The 20,658-nt window shown below is 36.7% G+C and overlaps 1 protein-coding gene across 1 annotated transcript in view; it reads left to right on the top strand.

Moving 5' to 3' along the window:
- LOC114659335 (DNA topoisomerase 1-like) overlaps positions 1–20,658 on the top strand; it is an 85,713-nt gene that overhangs the window by 55,398 nt on the left and 9,657 nt on the right. Inside the window, exons 11-19 of the mRNA XM_028811766.2 lie at positions 9,562–9,684; positions 11,824–12,011; positions 12,555–12,699; positions 13,285–13,428; positions 13,663–13,848; positions 14,658–14,726; positions 17,780–17,894; positions 18,344–18,471; positions 18,951–19,045. Coding sequence (XP_028667599.1) covers positions 9,562–9,684; positions 11,824–12,011; positions 12,555–12,699; positions 13,285–13,428; positions 13,663–13,848; positions 14,658–14,726; positions 17,780–17,894; positions 18,344–18,471; positions 18,951–19,045 — 1,193 coding nt within the window. The remainder of the gene's footprint in view (positions 1–9,561; positions 9,685–11,823; positions 12,012–12,554; positions 12,700–13,284; positions 13,429–13,662; positions 13,849–14,657; positions 14,727–17,779; positions 17,895–18,343; positions 18,472–18,950; positions 19,046–20,658) is intronic.

Below are 20,658 nucleotides of genomic sequence, written 5' to 3'. Positions count from 1 at the left end.
AAAATGAATTTAATCCATTTTGGAATAAGGTTGTAACATAATAAAATGTGGAAAAAGTGATGCGCTGTGAGTACTTTCCGGATGCACTGTACTTCTGTCATATCACCTATGTCCATATATTCTCTTTTTGCTTTTACCTTTTTGCCAATATCGCATTGAATTTTGATTCCGTGTTTGGAATTACATTGTGACAACGAAAACGTATAACTGCCCGTGAGTGAATATGGTTTTTTTTTTCTTTCTCCAAGAAATGTGTCTGACAATATTATGTGGGCGGGACTTTTCTGAATCTCTTTGCATAAGTTCTTGTCTGACAGGGCATGAAATTTTTTTTCTCATGGAATTCCACTTTCACCAAACAATCTTTTAATTCTCACAGATACGCCTCTTCATTGGGAAGAAACACTACTTTTCCCTGATGGCAACACAAATTAGACGATCTACAAGTCTTCGACTTAGTTTAAATCCAAACAATATATTCGATCTTTTCGCTGTTCTGTTATTTCACAGAATAATTTCTGTTTCTTTGCGCTAATGCGACCTTTACTATCCTTTTTAATTTTTCCACTTCCATTATCTCTAACCTGCTCTGCATGTGTACCACGCCTACGTTTTTGAATTCTTTACGACGTTCTACTTTGTCATCTACTCTTTTATTTCTGGCCCCGGGAATGGTTACATTTCTTGGCACAAAGTCTCGTGTCTCGGGACGTGAAAGTGTCTCTGAGAAAATCGCGTCTCGTCTCCTTCCAAGATTTTTTTATAATAGACAGAAAAAAGCAAAAGAATATTGTGGCATTTGGCCATTTTTAAAGGAGATTGACTGTGCTTTTTACTTCTGGCACCATACCCAAAGGGCATGGATTCACCAGGAAAGTCCATCACCAAGTGCTATTACAGACAATAATTGTTGATGCCGAAATGTGAATTGCTGTCTCTGTTCTGTAGATAACTTTAAAATTGATGTGATTTTGCTTATATTGTTTTACTCTGTATGGAAGCTTATTTTATCATTTTGCAAAGATATTGCCGCCTGCTGCTGGATTAATATTGCACAGGATTGCTTCTTTGAGAGAATGTTGTGCACGTACATAGCATGGAGTCATGTGACGAGAAATGAAAAGATGTTATAAGCATATATACAGCCATCTATGCATCTTCCTAACCTGTTTATGCAGGGTAGGTTCTCTGGGGCAGCTGGAGCTTATTCCATTAACACTAGAATTACCAGAGCCTATGAAAAAACTCGTAGATCCGTCCCACCTTAAATCACTTCTTAAATCCGTTTGCACCTCTCCGCCAGCGTCCTTTGTCCTCTAAATGTGCAGATAAAGACAAGCTGCAAACAGCCGACTATTCCATCCCCCCACCAACTGATTATCTGGGAGTGAAGTGGAGTTTTAGAGTGGAAATAATAGATCGTTATTTTGTACACACGCATTTCATGTGTGTTCCGTTTTCTATAGTAACCTGTGTAAACACATTTTTAAAACAAACGTTTTTTATATTCTAGTAGTAAATGACAAGATGTAGGCATAAACTATATAATGTATGAAGCCTGAAGTCCAAATATCAAAGAAACACTTTCACAAAAGGTACAAATATAAAAGAACAAGTGCGCTTTTATTCAAAAATATAACTGCAGAAAAAAAAAGCCGTCTTAGTGTGCGACATTGACATTCCTTTACTACGACGGCCCCGTGGCGCAACAGTATCAGTTGCTGACTGGGATTCAAAAGGTCACGAGTTCGATCCTGCACGACTTCCTGTTGAGAAGTGAACTACTCTTATTTTTACTAGTTTAGAATAAAAAGATACATTTGATTTCAGTCTGTAACAGCCGATGTAATTTATGATATTTTTAACGGTTAGCTTTGTTTTTGTTTTTTTATTCACTTTTCTGTCAGTCGCATTCAGGATCCTTCCCTACTCCATCTGACACTGCTGTTTTCACATAAAGACGCGCTATAGCTCTGCAAAGTATCACGATACATACGACCGTGTTTTTTTTTTTCCCCCAATCTTGCCAGTCCCCACATGTTGTTGTATGCTGTTTCTTTTGTACTCCAGGACGTGCAGAGGAAAGCATAGTAAAGAGCAGTAACTTCAGCGCTATATGCAATCATCGGACACTCCCCATCTGACAAGACACGCTATAGCTCACCCAAGGAGCGCCTTTCCTACATTTACGACATGTACTTGTGTTGCATTGTACACACCTCTCTGTGCTATGGTTCCTATTACAATGAACAAGCACCTGTAATTTGCAGCTCTATTCATTATCTCAAAACAAATACATGTGACATTTTGAAGAAATCATTTTATGACGCGAATAGTACCAGTCAGAAAACCTCGTCGAAGTAATGCAATATTATTTGAAAACGAACAGCGTCAGATTGGGTGTGATTTATACTGGCGCTGTTACTTAGAGTCAGATCAGAAGCTGAATAAGCTCCTGTTGTGACTCTAAGTAAAAAAGCATGAATTGATCAACAGAAATAACCGCGATCGACATTTTAAACTTAACGATTTGCAGTGCATACCAATTTATAAATTTTATGTCCATTTGAGGCTACAAAGAAAAAAAAAACTCTCCCCAGCAGGGAATCGAACTCTGGTCTGTACGGCGCGGCAGAGCTGCCGTGCTCTGAGTCAGCAAATCTCAGCGTTACTCCATGGAAGGTGGTGTTACATCCTTGAAGCTTTTGTGAAAGTGTTTATTTGATGTTTGGCTGTCAGGCTTCACACATTCTATAGTTTATGCCTACATTTTGTAACATTTATTACTAAAATATTAAAAAGTTTGTTTTAACAATGTGTTTACACAGATTACTGTAGAAATGGAACACACATGAAATGCGTGTGTTCCAAATAACGATCTATTATTTCAACTCTAAAACTCAAGTTCAGTCACTCTCAGATAATCAAACAAGGCATGAGCTGGGAAAACTTAGCGAACCTTTTGCGATGGTGGGGGATGGAATAGCTGGCTTTTTACTGCTCGTCTTAATCGGCACATTTAGAAGACAAAAGAGAGGTGAGAACGGTTTTAAGGTGGGCCGGATCTACGAGTTTTTTCGTAGACTCTGGTAATTCTAGTGTTAAAGATTGGACACAAGGTAGAAACAATTCCTAGACAGGGTACAAGCCCATCATAGGGCGAGCACACACAGAGGCCACTTTAGCAATGCCAGTTCACCTTGTTTAATCAGGTTGAAGTTTTGTGATGTTTTTACATAGGTGAAGTGGTATTGCACTGCTGGCATTCTTGCCTCAAAGCGCCAGATTCTACATGGAATCTTTGTGTTCTCCCCATGTATTTACAATCTGATATCTGTGAGTATTTTTGAGTTTACTCACTCTAGAACTTCTTCCTCCATTTTTTTTTTTTTTTTTTTTTATTACCAAATTCTCCACAAGAGCAACTCATCATGCCTTAAAAAAACATTGGCAATTGGTTCATGGTGCATCAGTCTGCTCTAGGGATGTCAAAAGAACAGATACTTTTAGTACTTGGGTGATGCCAGTGTTTTCCAAAAACCTAACAGTTCCAGCTTTTTTTCAGCATTGGTGATACTTTGACAGTCGGTAATATGCTCATCAGTGATTTCAAATAGACAAATTACTCCAGGAAGCAAAGTAATGTATGAGAAAAATGTGACTAAGAACTACATATAAAAGTGATTTACAGTAATGATGATACAGCACCGCATCACCACATGTCAAAGATAAACAAAAGTCACATCTAGAAATACTTTGTCTTTAAGACAGAAAAATTTTGGCGTGCAACTCTGCAAATGGTGCTTATTACTATAAAGAAAATTGGCCAAACACACATTGGCTTTCGTTGATACCAATTTTATCCCATTATGGAGTTAATTCATAAATAGCTCCGTACATGCTGAAAGCGCGTATGTCGTCATATTTGAAAGGTATTTTTGGAGTGTAATGCAGTCTTATCAGTTAAACCACAGGTCCAGCTGATATTCTGCTTCTGGACTAGTACACAGACTAAGCAATAAAGTCTGATCAGTCATGTAAGATACTTTGAAAACAGCACAACATAGGGCGATTTTGCAGGAGTTCTTGAATAATAAATTGCTGTAAAGCTGACAAAATTGATTTCACGCAGAAAATTGAGTTTGGATAAATGTTTTAAAAAAAAAAAAAAAAAAATTCCAGGATTTTGTGACATTTGAAAATTGAATCGGTTTGACTTGTCTGTTATTCTTTAGTTTGTTTTTAAACAGCAAATGTTAAAAGTATTTAGTTACAAAAAACTGATTTAAAGATTTTTTTTTAAATAACTTGGAATTTACTTGTTCAACAGTACAGATATAATGTTTGAATTTTTATGTTCGGTAAGCAGTATTTTCATTTACTGGAGAGAATAAGTCAGAATAAATTTGTAATGTGTACTTGGTAAGATTAATTAAGTAGTCCATGTTGATTATCATCCTTTATAAACCTTATGACAGAATCCTCTTAAATTATAAAATTTCCCCCATTTGTTGTTACACTGGGGAGATCCCTCCTGTCTTTTACACAATGAAATTCATGCCCTGTATTGTATTTTGAGCTTTATGAATGCCAGTACTAATTTACTTAAATGATAGTTGGATAACTTCTTGATGGCTATACTAGTATTTTAAAGGAGCTGTTACTGTTGTGGCAGTGTTGTGGTGTGGCTAAGGCTTTGGACTTCAAACCCTAAGGTTGTGGGGTTCATAACCCTCTACTGACATGTAACCACTAGCAGGTCACGTCACTTGTCTGTGCTCCAACTGAACAAACCAAAGAAATAGAGCCAGTTGTATTTCAGATGTTGTCAATTTGGGTAAAGATGTCAGCAAACCAGAATCAAATCAGAAAATGTATTAATATTTATATACAATAAAACTTTGATTATCCATCAGGGGTTGGGACCGAGGCCTTGATAGATACCAGAACAGTTACTTTAAAAATGATATAGTGTAGATTAGTTTAGCAAATAGTTAATACTATAGGTTAGTCATTTACAAAAAAAAAAAAATGACTAAGTTAATTTTATTTATATACCATATATACTCGCATTTAAGTTCTCCTGCAGATAAGTCGGTGCTTGATTTGCACCGTATAATTTCCAATATTTTATAATATCGGTCATACAAGTCGATTGTGGAAAGCTCACGCTGTTGGTCCAAGAGTTTGATATGCTACCACCCACCTAAGAGTATAACCACACTGCCTCTTTTTTTCTATGTATTGTGCCTACGTGACCACACAGTAACTATTCCGTATCGACGTTTGCACTGTTTTGTGTTTTTTGTATCTTACACCCTCATACACCTTTATCGTAAGAACTTCCCTTATCTATGATGGAGCATTTGATCAAAAGAAAATGTGAAGCTGGTTTTAAATTAAGTCATTGAAGTGGCGAATGAAATTGGTAACTGCACTGCTGCAACAAAATTCGATGTGTCTGAGAAACTGGAGGAAGCAAGAAGATGAAGAAAAAAAAAATTTAAGTGTCGCAATTTTGACCAAGCGTATAAGTTGGGGTCTTTTTATAAATTTTTTTTGGGCTTCAAGACCCGACTTATATGTGAGTGTATGCGGTAATACAACTCAAAAGGTACTAGTGTTTTCTATGTTTTACTTGGAATCTTCGTTTAGTAACAAACTGAGTCCTGTCTTCTACTCAGTTATCTGGGTTATGGAGCACACCTCCAAAAACAAAACAAAGCTTTCCCTAACAATAAGTTTATCTCCTGTCACTTGCATTCCCTTTTTTTTTTCTCTCTACTTTAACCACTCCTGCTTATTGTCTCCTATCTCCCTACTCAGCTTCCTTCCACCGCACCTTCCTTTTTCTCCTCACTTCTTCTCCTGTCACTCATCTCGTAAGAGGCCTGCCCTTCACCCAGTCCAATCACTTACACAGCATTCCGCCCTTTCTACTGCCACACAGTGCATCACAAGCTGCCTGCATGTCACAATATATTAACAAAACATCATAAAACAATCTAAAAAAAAATTGCAATGCAGAAGAACATTAACATTGCCGTGAGTGGTTTCCATTTTTCAATTTTTTCGGCATCACGCTTTATATTGTTCACTGTTTTTCTTCCTACTCCGTAAATTGAAGCAGTACTAGAAGCGCTTTTACCATTTCGTAAACATTTAATAATTTCAAGTTTTTGTGACAATTCCAACACTACATGCATATGTTTATCAGCCATAACAATGCATAGTAGTTTAATAACAAGAGAAAAGTTCTGAACCACTATTAAAGATGAAGGTATCTGATGCTATGATTTCAAAATGCGGCATGACACGTGGTGCTACGGAAAAATATGTACTAGCAAAAGGGAGAGTTGTTCCAATGCATGTACCTTGCAGCGTATTGTGCGGAAGTAGTAATAGGTAAACAATGGCGTGCACAATTCTGTGGACAGGTGTGCTTTATACACAGTAACTAGTTGAGATCAGGAGTATCTGTACTTGATTGATTGTATTTGCCAATCTGTGGAAGCCAGAACATTTGGGTGTGCATCTTGCCTAGTAGGAAATGTAAAATAACACAATGTAACAGATGAAATACAGGTGCCATTAACACTAGAATTACCAGAGCCTACGAAAAACTCATAGATCCGTCCCACCTTAAATCACTTCTTAAATCCATTCGCACCTCTCCGCCAGCATCTTTTGTCCTCTAAATGTGCCGATAAAGACAAGCTGCAAGCAGCCGGCTATTCCATCTCCATCCCCCCCCCCCCCCCCCATCGACTTAGAACGTGTACGAACTTCTCCCAGCTCATGCCTTGATTATCTGGAAGTGGAGTTTTAGAGTGGAAATTATAGATCGTTATTTGGAACACATGCATTTCATGTGTGTTCCGTTTCTACAGTAATCTGTGTAAACACATTTTTCAAACAAACGTTTTTCATATTCTAGTAGTAAATGACAAAATGTAGGCATAAACTATATAATGTATGAAGCCTGAAGTCCAAATATCAAAAACACTTTCACAAAAGGTACAAATATAACAGAACAAGTGCGCTTTTATTCAAAAATGTAACTGCCGTGGCACAACGGTATCAGCTGCTGACTGGGAGTCAAAAGGTCACGAGTTCGATCCCACACGGCTCCGTTTTGAGAAGTGAACTTATTCTTACTATTTTAGAATAAAAACATACATTTGATTTCAGTCTGTAACAGCCGGTGTAATTTCTGATACTTGTAAAGGTTAGCTATTCTACACCCCCTCCCCATCTGACACTGCTGTTTTCACATGAAGATGCGCTATAGCTCACATGTTATTTATTTGGATCACATAAAGACGCGCTATAGCTCGCATGTTATTTATTTCACCAATGCTACACCTTCCAGATCTAAACACTAGCGTGGTGTATGTGCCCAAAAAAAGTCTAACTGCATTCTCATACCATTGCTCGCGTACTAAAGTGTCAGCAGGTATTTTTGTGACATTACATGTATAATTTGTGAGCATACCCTTGACGATCAAACAGAGGAAGCTCTGCAGTTCACTTGTGACTTTATGCTGTAGATCTGGCTCTTACATACAAAGGACGGTGCATGTGCCCAAAACATTAACATTTATATGTTACTTACATAAAAGCCAGATCTAATGTTGTTTAGCTATTTACCTTGAGTTATTTACTTGCATGACGAGGGTTCTACATCGGATCAAGAATGTACTTTGCCATCGCTGTACTTTGTATATGTACATGGGAAGCTCTGCACTCGTGACTTTACGCTGTAGGAAGTAAGTAAATAAAGGTAAATAGATAAATCGAATGTTATTTACCTTGAGTTATTTACTTACATGATGACGGTTCTACATCGGATCTTGCTTTTATGTAAGTAACATAAATGTTAATGTTTTGGGCACATGCACCATCCTTTGTATGTAAGAGCCAGATCTACAGCGTAAAGTCACGAGTGCAGAGCTTCCCATGTACATATACAAAGTACAGCGATGGCGAAAGTGCATTCTTGATTCGATGTAGAATCGTCGGCATGAGTTGAGTCTACCTCTGTTATAGCATGTGAAAACAGCAGTGTCAAATGCGCTGTTGGGAACGTGAACGCGGCTGAGAGGATGACAGAGTAGAAAAAAACAAAGCTAACCATTACAAGTATCATAAATTACACCGGCTGTTATAGACTGGAATCAAATGTATGTTTTTATTCTAAAATAGTAAGAATAAGAGCAGATCACTTCTCAAAACGGACTCGGCCAGGATCGAACCCGTGAAGCTTTGATTACAAGTCAACAGCTGATGACATTGTGCCACCAAAGCTGTCGTAGCAATTGCGTGTCAATGTCGCAGGTAAATGTGGGTTGTTTTTCTGCAGCTATATTTTTGAATAAAAGCGCATTTGTTCTGTTATATTTGTACCTTTTGTGAAAGTGTTTCTTTGATATTTGGAATTCAGGCTTCACACATTATATACTTCATGTTTACATTTTGTCAATTATTACCAAAACATGAAAAACTTTTGTTTTAACGATGTATTTACATAGATCGTTGTAGACACGGAACACGCATGAAATGCATGTGTTCCAAATAACGATATAGTATTTATAAAAGGGGTCATTTTGCTTGACTTCTCACTCTATACAACTCCAAGCAACTGACACGCAGGTAAACAGATTTGAGCTGAGAAAACTGTGCGGGGTGGGGGATGTGATAGTATGCTGCTTGCTGCTTATCAACAAATTTACAGGACAAAAGACGCTAATAGAAGTGTGAAGCGATATAAGGTGGGACGGATCTACGAGTTTTTTCGTAGGCTCTGGTAATTCTAGTGTTGAGGAAAAAATCATCATTTAATTTGAGAATGTCATTTATTATAAGCCATGGCATTGCATAACTGCTGAAGAAATGGAATTGCAGTAGGACAAGTGCAATAACAGGGCTATAGCTTGGTGAAAGGCGAGATTGTCTTAACTCCACAATCGCTGCTATGAGCAGAGAAGTGAGCAAGAAAGGTATCCTTACCTTGAGAAAATAGTACAAAGAATCTGATAATGTGGAGTTACTGGAGTTACCAGTTTACTTTTATTGTCACAAGCATGACTTAGAAACACACAAGGCACAGTTTTCTTAAATCTAAACCTTTCCTACTTTAAAGTGGGTGTAGTTTGTCAGTTTTAATGCTTTTCTTTAGAGTTGTGTTTTTACAGTTGGAGCTATTGAGGCACTGGGAGTACAAGTGCCAGTTTTTTTTTTTTTTTTTTTTTAATATAAGTAAGCTTTATAGAATTTATTAGAAGACTAATATATAGTGAAGTATCTTCAAATTGAAAAATTCCCAAGTTTATGGAGGTTTTTTTTATTCTTAACACCAGCTTTGTTGTTCTCATTTAATGTGAACTGATTTAACTAATGATTTGTATGTTTAGGTTTTTTGTAAAAAATACCAAATCTAATACTTTGCATGAACCTTTACAGGTCTTGTTTACATTTTTATCATATGAAATATGACTAATTATAGAAGACTGCACTTTTTTGGGGATTAATTTTGTTTCTCTTTTTTGGAAATTCTGTTAGGAAATGACTAGTGAAGAAAAGGCTCTGATTACAGACTTAAATAAGTGCAATTTTACCGAGATGGCCGAATACTTTAAAGCACAGTCTGAAGCAAGAAAACAGATGACTAAGGAAGAAAAGCAGGTAGACATTTGACATTATGAATATATTTATGTTAATATGTATATATTTATCAGAACACCAATAATCAAGTTCAATATGTTTATCTCAATTATTCTCTTCGTAGCTTTTGTTTTGACTGCACAGTTGTGCATTTATATAATAATGCCATCTTTGCCTGCTTTGTCTCCTTTTTGCATGTCACTGAGTATATCTCTCAAATTGTTTGTACCTGCTCAAAGACGAAAATGGGCCACGCTTTCAAAGTGCTTCCTCTATTTTTCAGTCTCTTTAGTGACATTTTAATGTTTTTCTTAATATTGTCTTAATATGATCTCTTTAAGCAGTGAGCATATATTTGGCCTATGTCATTCTGACCGTAATCTCCTATTTGGACCTGCTTGTAATGTGAAATTAGCGTACTTAAAACTGCTTCACCTACTTGACCTTTCTACTTGTAATGCTTACATTCAGTCATTTAGCTGACACTTATATCCATTTTGTAACCCTTTGCTACCTTCAGTATACACACTATCTCATGTTAATGTAATACTTCTCTGTCACAGTCATAATGTTACTCAATCGTGGTGTCCATATATCGTATAACACCTTGGATTTGTTTTATTAAAGCCTAATTTACATTAGGACAGTAAATCATGTTTTCTCTTCTTCCTTGACACCCTTATTTAATTTTTTTTTTATATGTACCAACAGTAATCTTTTTTTCCTCTCTGTGTGCCGATTTGTTTGTTTTTTATCTTGATAACGAGTCTTCTGTCTCTCCTTTTTTTCATTGGTGTGTGTGTATAGTTCCTCCATAACTGCACTGAAAGTCTTCAGTCCATAAACCATATGAAGGTCTCATTTTTGAACTCTGTTCTTTTGTCATATAAAATCATGGTTAGAGTAGTTGCATCCCCTTTACGTTTTAATTGCTCACTGCAGGTGAAGTTGTATGTTTCTGATTTGGAAGTCAACTGTTTATTACAATTATGTAGTTTTTTTCTTTTTCTTTTGCATCACGTCTTTTTTGGTTCAGTCATTTTGTAAGTTACCTTGCCCTTAACTGATTAGTGATGATCCAAAGCAGTTGAGTTTTTTGTTTTTGCGACGGTGACCTTAATTTTTTTGCATGCAATTTTACAATAGGAAGACATGCTAAAAAGAGGGCTTTAAAGGTTTTTGGAGTGAAAAGTAATGAATATTGCTCCCTAAGGCCCACTTCACTATTTAGCATTTACCCGTGTCTTGTTTTTTCTCTGGATCTGCATAATGAAGGTAATTATTGACATCACATAAGTGCAGAGGAGCTAACTTTGTTTTTGTAAAATGTGACATGCACATAATTTTTGCAGGATGACAAACCAAAACACACCATTGTGAATGTTGCTATGTATTCTCCTCAGGAATGCTCACTAAACAGGAAGCCTAGCAACCACCCTTTTCTGGGTCTTGATTCTTGCAGGCGAATCTAAGGATATGCACAATCCAAACTCTGTGGATGAATTTCCTAATATCATTTCTGTCTGTAATGCAGCTTTAGGATTTTGAGTGCCAAGATTGAGGACATACATTAAAACTGCAAGGTGTTAACAGAACGACCACAATACATAACTTAGCAAAATATATACACCTAACTGGAATAAGTACTTCTGATTTGTCAACCCCAAGATAAATTTATTTAAAACACTTAAAGGTGCATGCAGATTTAGCACATGAAAACCTTCTGTCACCATTTAATTTTCTTGCAAAGGGCTTCTGTTTTGCTGCAAATTCAATTTTCAACCACTTCATTGGCTGTTCTACTTTGCATATTTTGTTTCTTTAGCCTTTAGTCTAACAATGCAGTGTGTTTTTTTACATCTACTGTCACTATTTGCCTTTTTATGTTTATTACATGTTTAAAGGTTTTACTTTTTGTTTTATGTTGGTTCTTTGTAAATGGCTGTTCCTTTAATTAAGGGAACAGTTTTATAAGAGGAAAATATATTCAGGTGTTTTACCATCTACAAAAAATTCTGCCTACTCATTACCTAAGTAGCTAGAATTTTATTGAGATGGAGTATTTTTAATTTCTGTAAAAGATTCAGATTTATAACAGCATTTTTTGTTTAGGAAGTTTGTTTTCAAATTTTAATGGCTCTCATTGGGGGTGGGGTTTAGAAAATTAAAGAAGAAAATGAACGCACGCTGCAAGAATATGGATTCTGTATCATGGACAATCATAAGGAGCGTATTGCCAACTTTAGGATTGAACCTCCTGGCCTTTTTAGAGGTAGAGGAGACCATCCTAAAATGGGAATGCTCAAACGGCGAATTCAACCAGAAGATATCATCATTAATTGCAGCAAGTGAGTACTGTTTTGTTAGCATCTTTTGACTTGTTTTTTTATGTTAACGTTTGTTGCCTGTTTGAGTCACACATGATTTAATTGGTGATGTAAATAACTTGCTTGTAAAAGTTGTAAGCAACTTTTTTTTTTTAATGAAGTTAATTGAGAGTGAATGCCTGAAATGGCATCACACCAGTTGTGATCAGTTTTGCTTTTAAAAAGGTGTGTGTGTGGGGGGGCGCTCTTCAAAACAATTTATTCTAAACTCAGATTTTAATATTTATAGACTGACAGAGTTGGTGCATTGTTGCTGTTAACATCATAAGTTCATTTTAATCCGATGTGCAACTGTTAATTCATACAGTGTGAAGCCATTTAAAGGATGGTGCCTTATCCAGCATAGCTTCCAGCTTTGTGCCCAGATATTGCCTTGGTAGGCTGTAGAGGTTCACCCCTTGAATACATTCAGGAGTTTTGAGAATGTTAATAAATTTGAAATGCAAGAGGAGTATTCAGTCTTGAAGTTTAGTTTATTTTCCTCCTGTGCTTTCTCATTGTTAGAGACTCTAAAGTTCCAGAACCCCCTGCTGGCCACAAGTGGAAAGAAGTTAGACATGATAACAAGGTGACCTGGCTGGTTTCTTGGACTGAAAATATCCAGGGGTCCATCAAGTATATAATGCTGAATCCAAGCTCCAGGATAAAGGTAAAATTAGATGCTAATCATATTTTTGTGTTACACCTAATCTAGAATTTCATGGATGTTTTACAAAACCAGACATTAACTCTTTCCACATGTACAAAATTAATTTTGCTTAATGCAGACTTTTACTGTTTATCCCATTCCTAACTATCGGTACCTCCATTTTTGGTACCAAATTTTATTTCCACTTGTTGGTTAGCCCTTGTTGTTGGTTTCAGTTTGCTTAGTTGGTGAAAGAGTTTATTTAGAAAAAAAGTGATACTCATTCAATATATTTTGCAATGAATATCTTTGCATAGTTACCTCTTATGTAATACTGTTCTGTAACTTCTTCATGTGCTGCCATGATGAATTTTCTTCCCTCGGATTACTTAAAATTTAAATAGTTTTTAATTGGGTTTAGTGGGAAGAACTCTGGTTTTCAAACTGAATGCAGCAGTAAGTGAGGTAGTGGGATTGTGTTCATAAATTGGCAGATGTGATAAGAGAACCAAAAGTGGTCTACTGGTGCCTCAAGAGTATTGTATTGAATTAAAAAGACCCTTTTTTTTCTCCAATATTCATAATACTACGTCCCCCTACCCCCAGGGAGAAAAGGACTGGCAGAAGTATGAAACGGCTCGCTCTTTAAAGAAATGTGTTGATAGAATTCGTAATCAATACAAGGAAGATTGGAAATCCAAAGAAATGAAGATCAGGCAAAGAGCTGTGGCATTGTACTTCATTGACAAAGTGAGTGACCTGCCTTTTCGTACATCTCCTATGAAAAATGTAAAAAGCTATGGCATAGTCACTGTATTTGTTTGAAGTAAGCCAGTTGCTGCTTTTTGTACAGATAGCAGTAAATATCACCTTTCTAAGAAAACGAAATCAGCATATGTTGTATGCCTTTTTGTTTGCTTTTATTTAAAATCAAAAATGGCCATTTAAAGACGAGTTTAAAAAAAATAAAAATGAATTCTGCAGCTTGCTTTGAGAGCAGGTAATGAGAAGGAAGAAGGGGAAACGGCAGACACTGTGGGCTGCTGTTCATTGCGAGTGGAGCACATAAAACTACACCCAGAGCTTGATGGACAAGAATTTGTAGTTGAATTTGACTTCCTGGGAAAGGACTCCATTCGCTATTACAACAAAGTTCCTGTGGAAAAGAGGGTAAGAGAAGAGGTTCCTTGTTAGCGGTTTTAAATAGGACCTTTATTCAAAGAAGTTGTCTGTATTTGCACAAGCTAGGATGTGTAAGAAGAGTTATTTAGTTTAGACTAACATACAAAATTGTAAAATGTGAGGGATGACTGTTGGATACACGAGTCACTTGAATCACAATGCAACTGACCTGCAGTCAGGCATGACATCCTCTGCACTGTTCATCTTCTGCCATAGACTGGAACAAAGATGGCCTTTTCTAACTAAAACGCAAAACACTATTCTGCCATTAGTGTTGTGGTATGTGTGGGGTCTTTTGACTCTCCCCATCCCCTCCCATCAGTCCCTACTGATCTCTAAACATTCCAGTGGGGTTAGATTATTCTGATGGCAAGAAATTGATCTATTGGAGAAAATCATTTTTATTGGGCTGACTGAAAAAGTAGTTCTTCTCAGGTCAGTGACTAATTTGGAGACATACAAATGCCGAGGCATTCTGATTGTTCACTTGATTGAATTTAATAGAGTAACAAATGTGTTGTACTGTTTGTAAAGTTTTGCCACAGAAGGTCTTGTGATCTATGTTTATACATGATTTGTATATTTGTGTCCCTAGTATTGTGCAGTGCTTTGAACTGGGTGACCAGAAAGTAAAATGCTAAACAATATATAACCTCTTGCATTGTGTTGTGACCTGTAGATTTCATTATGAATGCTGTTTGTCAATTCTGATGATGTTATGCAGAATAAAGTGTGGTATACAAGGCATTTGAAAGGATGCAGCAACATAATTCCATTTATTTCATATTTTTCTGTAGGTCTTCAAAAATCTTCAATTATTTATGGAAAACAAACAGCCTGAAGATGACCTCTTTGACCGACTCACAGTAAGTTATGAGAATATCTTGGGGGGCATTTTATGAGTATTGATCTAATCTTAGATAACCTATTAACTAAAGTACACTGAACCCTCGTTTATCACGGTTAATCCGTTCCGGACTCTACCGCGATAAATGAATTTTCGCAAAGTAGGATTCTTTATTTATAAATCGAATATTTTCGCAGTTAGAGTATAGAAAACCTGTTTATGACCTTCTAAATACGTTTTTTAACATTATTAGTAGAGCCCTCTAGACATGAAATAACACCCTTTAGTCACCATTACACTCATATTACCCAATATATTAGATAAAATAAGAGAAAATAAGACACATTAGACGTTACAAATATATTATTATTGTACTGTACATTTAATTATACACACAAACACAGTTCTTACACACAACCACTAACCTATGAAGGCACGAGCTCAGTAGGAGAGTCTTCAGGTTGTAAGCTGGAGCGCTGATCGCACCCTCAGAGGACACAGACGCCCCTGGGAAAACCCCTGAAACCGCTGACAGTCTACCTTCACATTGCTCCTTACCCTTCTTACTTGCGCTATAAGGCGCAATAAACCTCACACGCTGTACTCCGCTTACTTAAAAGTATTGTGCAGCGCCTCTCAGCTTTGGAATTGGTTGTTTTGTTTCTCTCTCTCTCTCTCTCTGACATTCTCTGCTCCTGGCGGAACTGTCATCTCTGACTTGTCATGGAGCACGTTTAAACTTTTGAAAAGAGACAAATGTTTGTTTGCAGTGCTTTGAATAAAGTTGTTTTTTTTTTTCTACAACCTCCTGTGTCTCTGTGCAAATCTGTGACCCAAGCTGTGACAAGGTGGTGCAGTATCTTCAGCAGGTGCGTCATTGTCTTCTTCCGCTGAAGGAGTACTAGGAGTAGGCAGTGGGTGTCTGGGTGCGCGGCTGAAGAACATCTTGATAGGCAGTTGCTGGCGCTGTCTTTTCATATGCGTGAGGAGGCTTTTGTAGGGTATTGCCATCTTTGATCATATCCAAGAGTTTCACCTTCTCCTGGATGGTAAGCATCTTCCTCCGGCGCTTAGTTTTATTGTCAGAAGGCTTAGAAAAAGCAGCATGTTTAGGAGCCATCGTGGGGCTTAGATAAATATTCTCGGAAAGCGCAGGCGTAGTGACGTAAGCGTGCATGAGAAAAAATTGCGATAGAGTGAAGCCGCGAAAGTTGAAGCTTGATATAGCGAGGGATCACTGTAATCTTATAATTTGGACAGACCATCATATTCAAGGTGAGAGTATAATAACAAATTGGCAAATATCTTGGAAGCATGGCTTTAATTCTAGGCAGCATAGAAAGTGTGTTTTAATTATATGGACATTTAAATATATAAGTAAGGAAAATGTTTTGGTAGTAAAGATTTGTGATGACACAGACTGGGACATAATGAAAATGGTGTGATTTTAAATAATGATCATTGTCTCTAATAGCTTAGAGTTTGAATGGTTTAAAGAATTGTCTTTTTTAATTATATAGATATGGGGCTATTGTCTGCTAGTGTTCTGCATCAAGCTTAGCTGTGATAATTTTAATTTTACTATTTTAGTTTGAAGCTTTTTGTGTAGAGCTGGAGGATATTTTGAGCCCTAAATAGTCTGAGTTGTAGCATAGACTGCCAGTGTAGAATTAGTTTTAAAGGAATACTCAGAGAATTTTTTTTTATTTTTATAATTACTCCATGTTGTAGAGAAGTTTATCCTAATGTTTTTGTGAAGAACAGAGAAAACATAATCCCTGATACAATAAAAGTGGATTAGCATCTACCGTGAACAAAAGTAAACAATAACGTTCATGAAAACTCCCAATTCTTATGTTACACATGTCAAGTATCCACTTGTGGGCTGAACTCACTCACTCACTCAAAAACCTTATTCTTGTCAGTTTCTGATAGGCTGTCTTAGATAAAAATGCACTAATGGTTGTTCCACCATTGCAAATTTCATTCATTATCAATTGTTTACTTGCCGAGAAGGACAACTGTAAACTGGATGGAAACAAAGAAAATTCCAATATTTTAACAATAGTGTTAACATTGATAGCAGTAAACAAAAAGGGAACAAAATTCAAATAAAGGTGTTTGCATGTTATTGCCTTATAGATGTCTTTAGACCTGTTAAGTTTTCTGATGTCACTTTATTTCAAATAATACTTTAAGACTGTGTTCTAATCTAATCTATATTCTCATTTAAAATGTCCATACCCAAGAAACTTTGAGATGCTCATCTGCCAAAAAAAATCTTAAAACTGACTAAAATGCTGGTCGCACAAATGTTCAGCACTCATTTGTTAATATTTGATCTCACTTTTCTTAAGATTACAGCTTTTAAGTCTTTTTGTGTAGATTTATACAATCTTTGCACACCAGGTAGGAGTGATATGTTTTTGTTGTCTTAAGCATTTTGGAAGGTTTACTGCTATGGATTCAGGTTTCCACTCTTCCAAAGTGCAGCACAGGTTCTTGATGGGAGCTGAGGTCAGGAATTTTATTTGAGCAATTCCGTGGCATTTCTTTTTAGAAATATATTGACATTGATTCTTACATCTTAAAGTTACTTTTTGTTCTGTGTTCTGTACCTCATTCCTTAAACTGGTCATTCCTTATGGATTAGAAGTATCGTAGCCGGTTCATTTGTGTTTTTGCAACATTCCATACATAACTTGAGATGCTTATTTTAAATAACTATCTTACACAATAACCTTCAATACATCCCAAGATGATTGTTAAGAAAGCCACACAAAGCACAAGTCCTATTGTTAAGCGAGTGTCTTTTTGTCTAGCCTGTTAGATGCTAATGAGGTTTATTTACTGGCTAAGCTACCGCTGCCCAGTGGGATCTCCAAACCTTTAAATCTAGTTTTAGTCTTACCTGTTACTGTTTCTTGGGTACAATTTTTTTCTAGCTCATTTTTGTAAGTTCCACATGTACATCTCTTATTTATTTGGGATCTTTTGAAATAGTAGCAGAATTCCAACCATAGAAGTCTGTTGAGTTTGCTTTTTATATTACAATATTATTCATTCTTTCAGACATTAATACTGAACAAGCACCTACAAGAACTGATGGATGGACTTACAGCCAAAGTGTTCCGTACCTATAATGCTTCCATTACCTTGCAACAGCAATTGAAGGAGCTCACAAACCGTAAGCATTTTAAAACCATTTGATTTGATCTGTACAATAGAGTTCTGCCGCTGCTGTCAAAACTTTTTCTGTCATACGTATTTGTAGTACTAGGGTGTTGTACCGTGTTAGCCATTATGAATGTAGAGAAAAGCCAAGCAAAATGACACCTTTTATTGGCTAACTAAAAAGATTACAATATGCAAGCTTTTGAGGCAACTCAGGCCTGAGTTGCCTCGAAAGCTTGCATATTGTAATCTTTTTAGTTAGCCAATAAAAGGTGTCATTTTGCTTGGCTTTTCTCTACTGTCATATGTATTGAAACATTCAGTAGTCCGGCAATGGTTGGTTGAAAATCTATATTGCATTCATGCCTTAGTGAAAGTTTGTTAAAGGTTAAGACATTTTGTACTGGACAGATGCACAAGTATCGACTTCATGAAAATGATTATCGTTTGACCCATTTGCAGCTGAAGAGAATGTCCCTGCTAAGATTCTGTCCTACAATCGAGCAAACAGAGCTGTTGCTATCCTTTGTAACCATCAGAGGGCCCCACCGAAGACTTTTGAAAAATCCATGCAGAACCTTCAGGCAAAGGTAGTATTTGTTTTCTCTCATTCATCTGTGATCATAGTTGAGTATATAATTCAATATATCCCAATAACATCTTTAGTTTTTCTTGATACAAGATTGTTTTGTTGTTGAAGATTACTTATTCAGTAGATTTCCATGGTAGAGGCTTTTATAAAAACTTGTTTTGTTAACCTGTAGTCTAAGCATTGCCTTCACATGGTCACTTTTCATTTTTGGATGAATGGCTCTTGTGTGAAACAAACAAATAAAATATGTTGCCAATCAGGAAGTTTATTTATGGAACAAACTGTGCAAGCCAGGATACAGTATCTGAATCTTTTGGAGCCTGCACATTGTGTTCTTTATTGTAGCATGATTGAGAGTGAGTTTTAAGAAGAGTGTGATGATTAAAATTCCTCCCTGGATTACAGTGCCTGTGTGGCAGCATGTTTAGAATCACCCTAGATGTATGTTTCTTTAATCATGTGGTTTTTGTCTTTAAGATTGATGCCAAGAAGGACCAGCTTACAGATGCAAGGAGAGAACTGAAAAGCGCCAAGGCTGATGCCAAAGTACGGAAGGATGAAAAGTCCAAAAAGTAAGGTTCTATGGACTCTACCATCGACATGTGGTACCAAGATAATGCAAATGCTTGAATATTTAGGGAATATGTTACTATGGAGTTGTTGGGAATGGGTGGGCATTCACATGAAGTTAATTGTAGGAAGTTGACATTGATTGAAAACTCGGCAAAGATCTGTCTCACTCTTTAAAACCTCAGAGCCCACAGCGAGGTTGGAAAAAAAAATATATATATTTGAATGTCCACACTTCTCTGCATTAGCTAGAGTTAAATATTAGTGTGCACAGGCAGGGTTAGGATTTCAGATCCACCCTTGTAACATCATCTGCATTTGTATAGTTAGATGTGGGTGCCTCGGAAGTTTGTTGTCCTATCCTTTCCTATTTGCCACTGTGGGTAGATTTACTCGATCTGCCAAAGCACTTCTTAGTTATCCTTCTGAAATGATCAGTTCATAATGCTACGTAACCTCCAAAATATTATTATACATCTTAGAATAATTGTCTTCCTTCTGTTTAACACTTAGGCCAGGTTTATACTTCACGCGATGTGATGCATGCTGCAGCAGACGCTCCTGCTACGCAAGCGTTTTACTGGTGGAGGAATCCACCAGGTGGCAGTGCGAGATATTACCACAGTGAGAACAGGTTTGGCTTCGCTGTGTTGTGAATTGCCTGATGACACCTTACCGCAACATCTCTGAAAAGGATGTTTAATAATTAAATCCATCAATCCAGGGATTTGTCCATTCCAGCAAGCATTGGGCACGAGGCTGAAACAATCCCTAGACAAGCATCCGCTCATCGCAAGGTGAATACAAGCACTTGCATACACACTAGCGTCATTTTAATGTCACCAAATCTGCATATCTTTGGAAGGAAACCGGAGCACACTGTGGAAACCCAGAAGGAAAACATGCAAACTCCAGGCAGAGAATACCAGCGACATGACTCCCTGCGAGACAGCAGTGCTACTTCTCTGCCACCATGTCACCCCGATGTGTGTAATTATATTATTTAACCAAAATAACGATTTATCTGTAAAATGTAACATACATACTTTTATTGCAATTTATCATGAAAGTGATATCAAGTATAAATCTTAGGATTCTAAATGTGCAGAGAGTTGGAATATCATACATTTAATGTGTTCTGTGTGGCGATCTATTGCTGTTTGCCGCTGCTGTCAGGTCCAGAGGAAGCCATAGGAAAAAAAGACGACACAGAAGACGGTATGTGAGACTTTTAAAATGCGTCGTGTCATTATGATCGGAAGATCACATCTCGTCTCCCTAGTCTTTCTCTCCCAGGATTTTTTTTATATAATAGAGAGATAAGACCTGTATTTCTTAACTGTTTCCATTAATCTCATTAGTAAGCTACAATTAATATCCTATTAAGACCACACTAGATAAGAATTTTACAAAAATGTTTTTAAAGGATGCAAAATATTATCTAATTATCGTTATCGTCAAAGTCCAAGAAAACACATTTACTGTAGAAATAACTACATTTTAGGTTATATGCAGTCTTTTAGTTCTCTGGGTAAATAAACCATGGTAGGCATACAGTCTATCTGAAAAAGAAAGAAAAATCTGGCTAATAGTTTATCTTCATAATTTGTATGGC

This window comes from Erpetoichthys calabaricus, chromosome 10 (assembly GCF_900747795.2).
Source record: "Erpetoichthys calabaricus chromosome 10, fErpCal1.3, whole genome shotgun sequence".
Lineage (NCBI taxonomy): Eukaryota > Metazoa > Chordata > Cladistia > Polypteriformes > Polypteridae > Erpetoichthys > Erpetoichthys calabaricus.
Note: the sequence above shows the minus strand (reverse complement) of the source record. Positions and strands in the feature narration are given on the sequence as shown.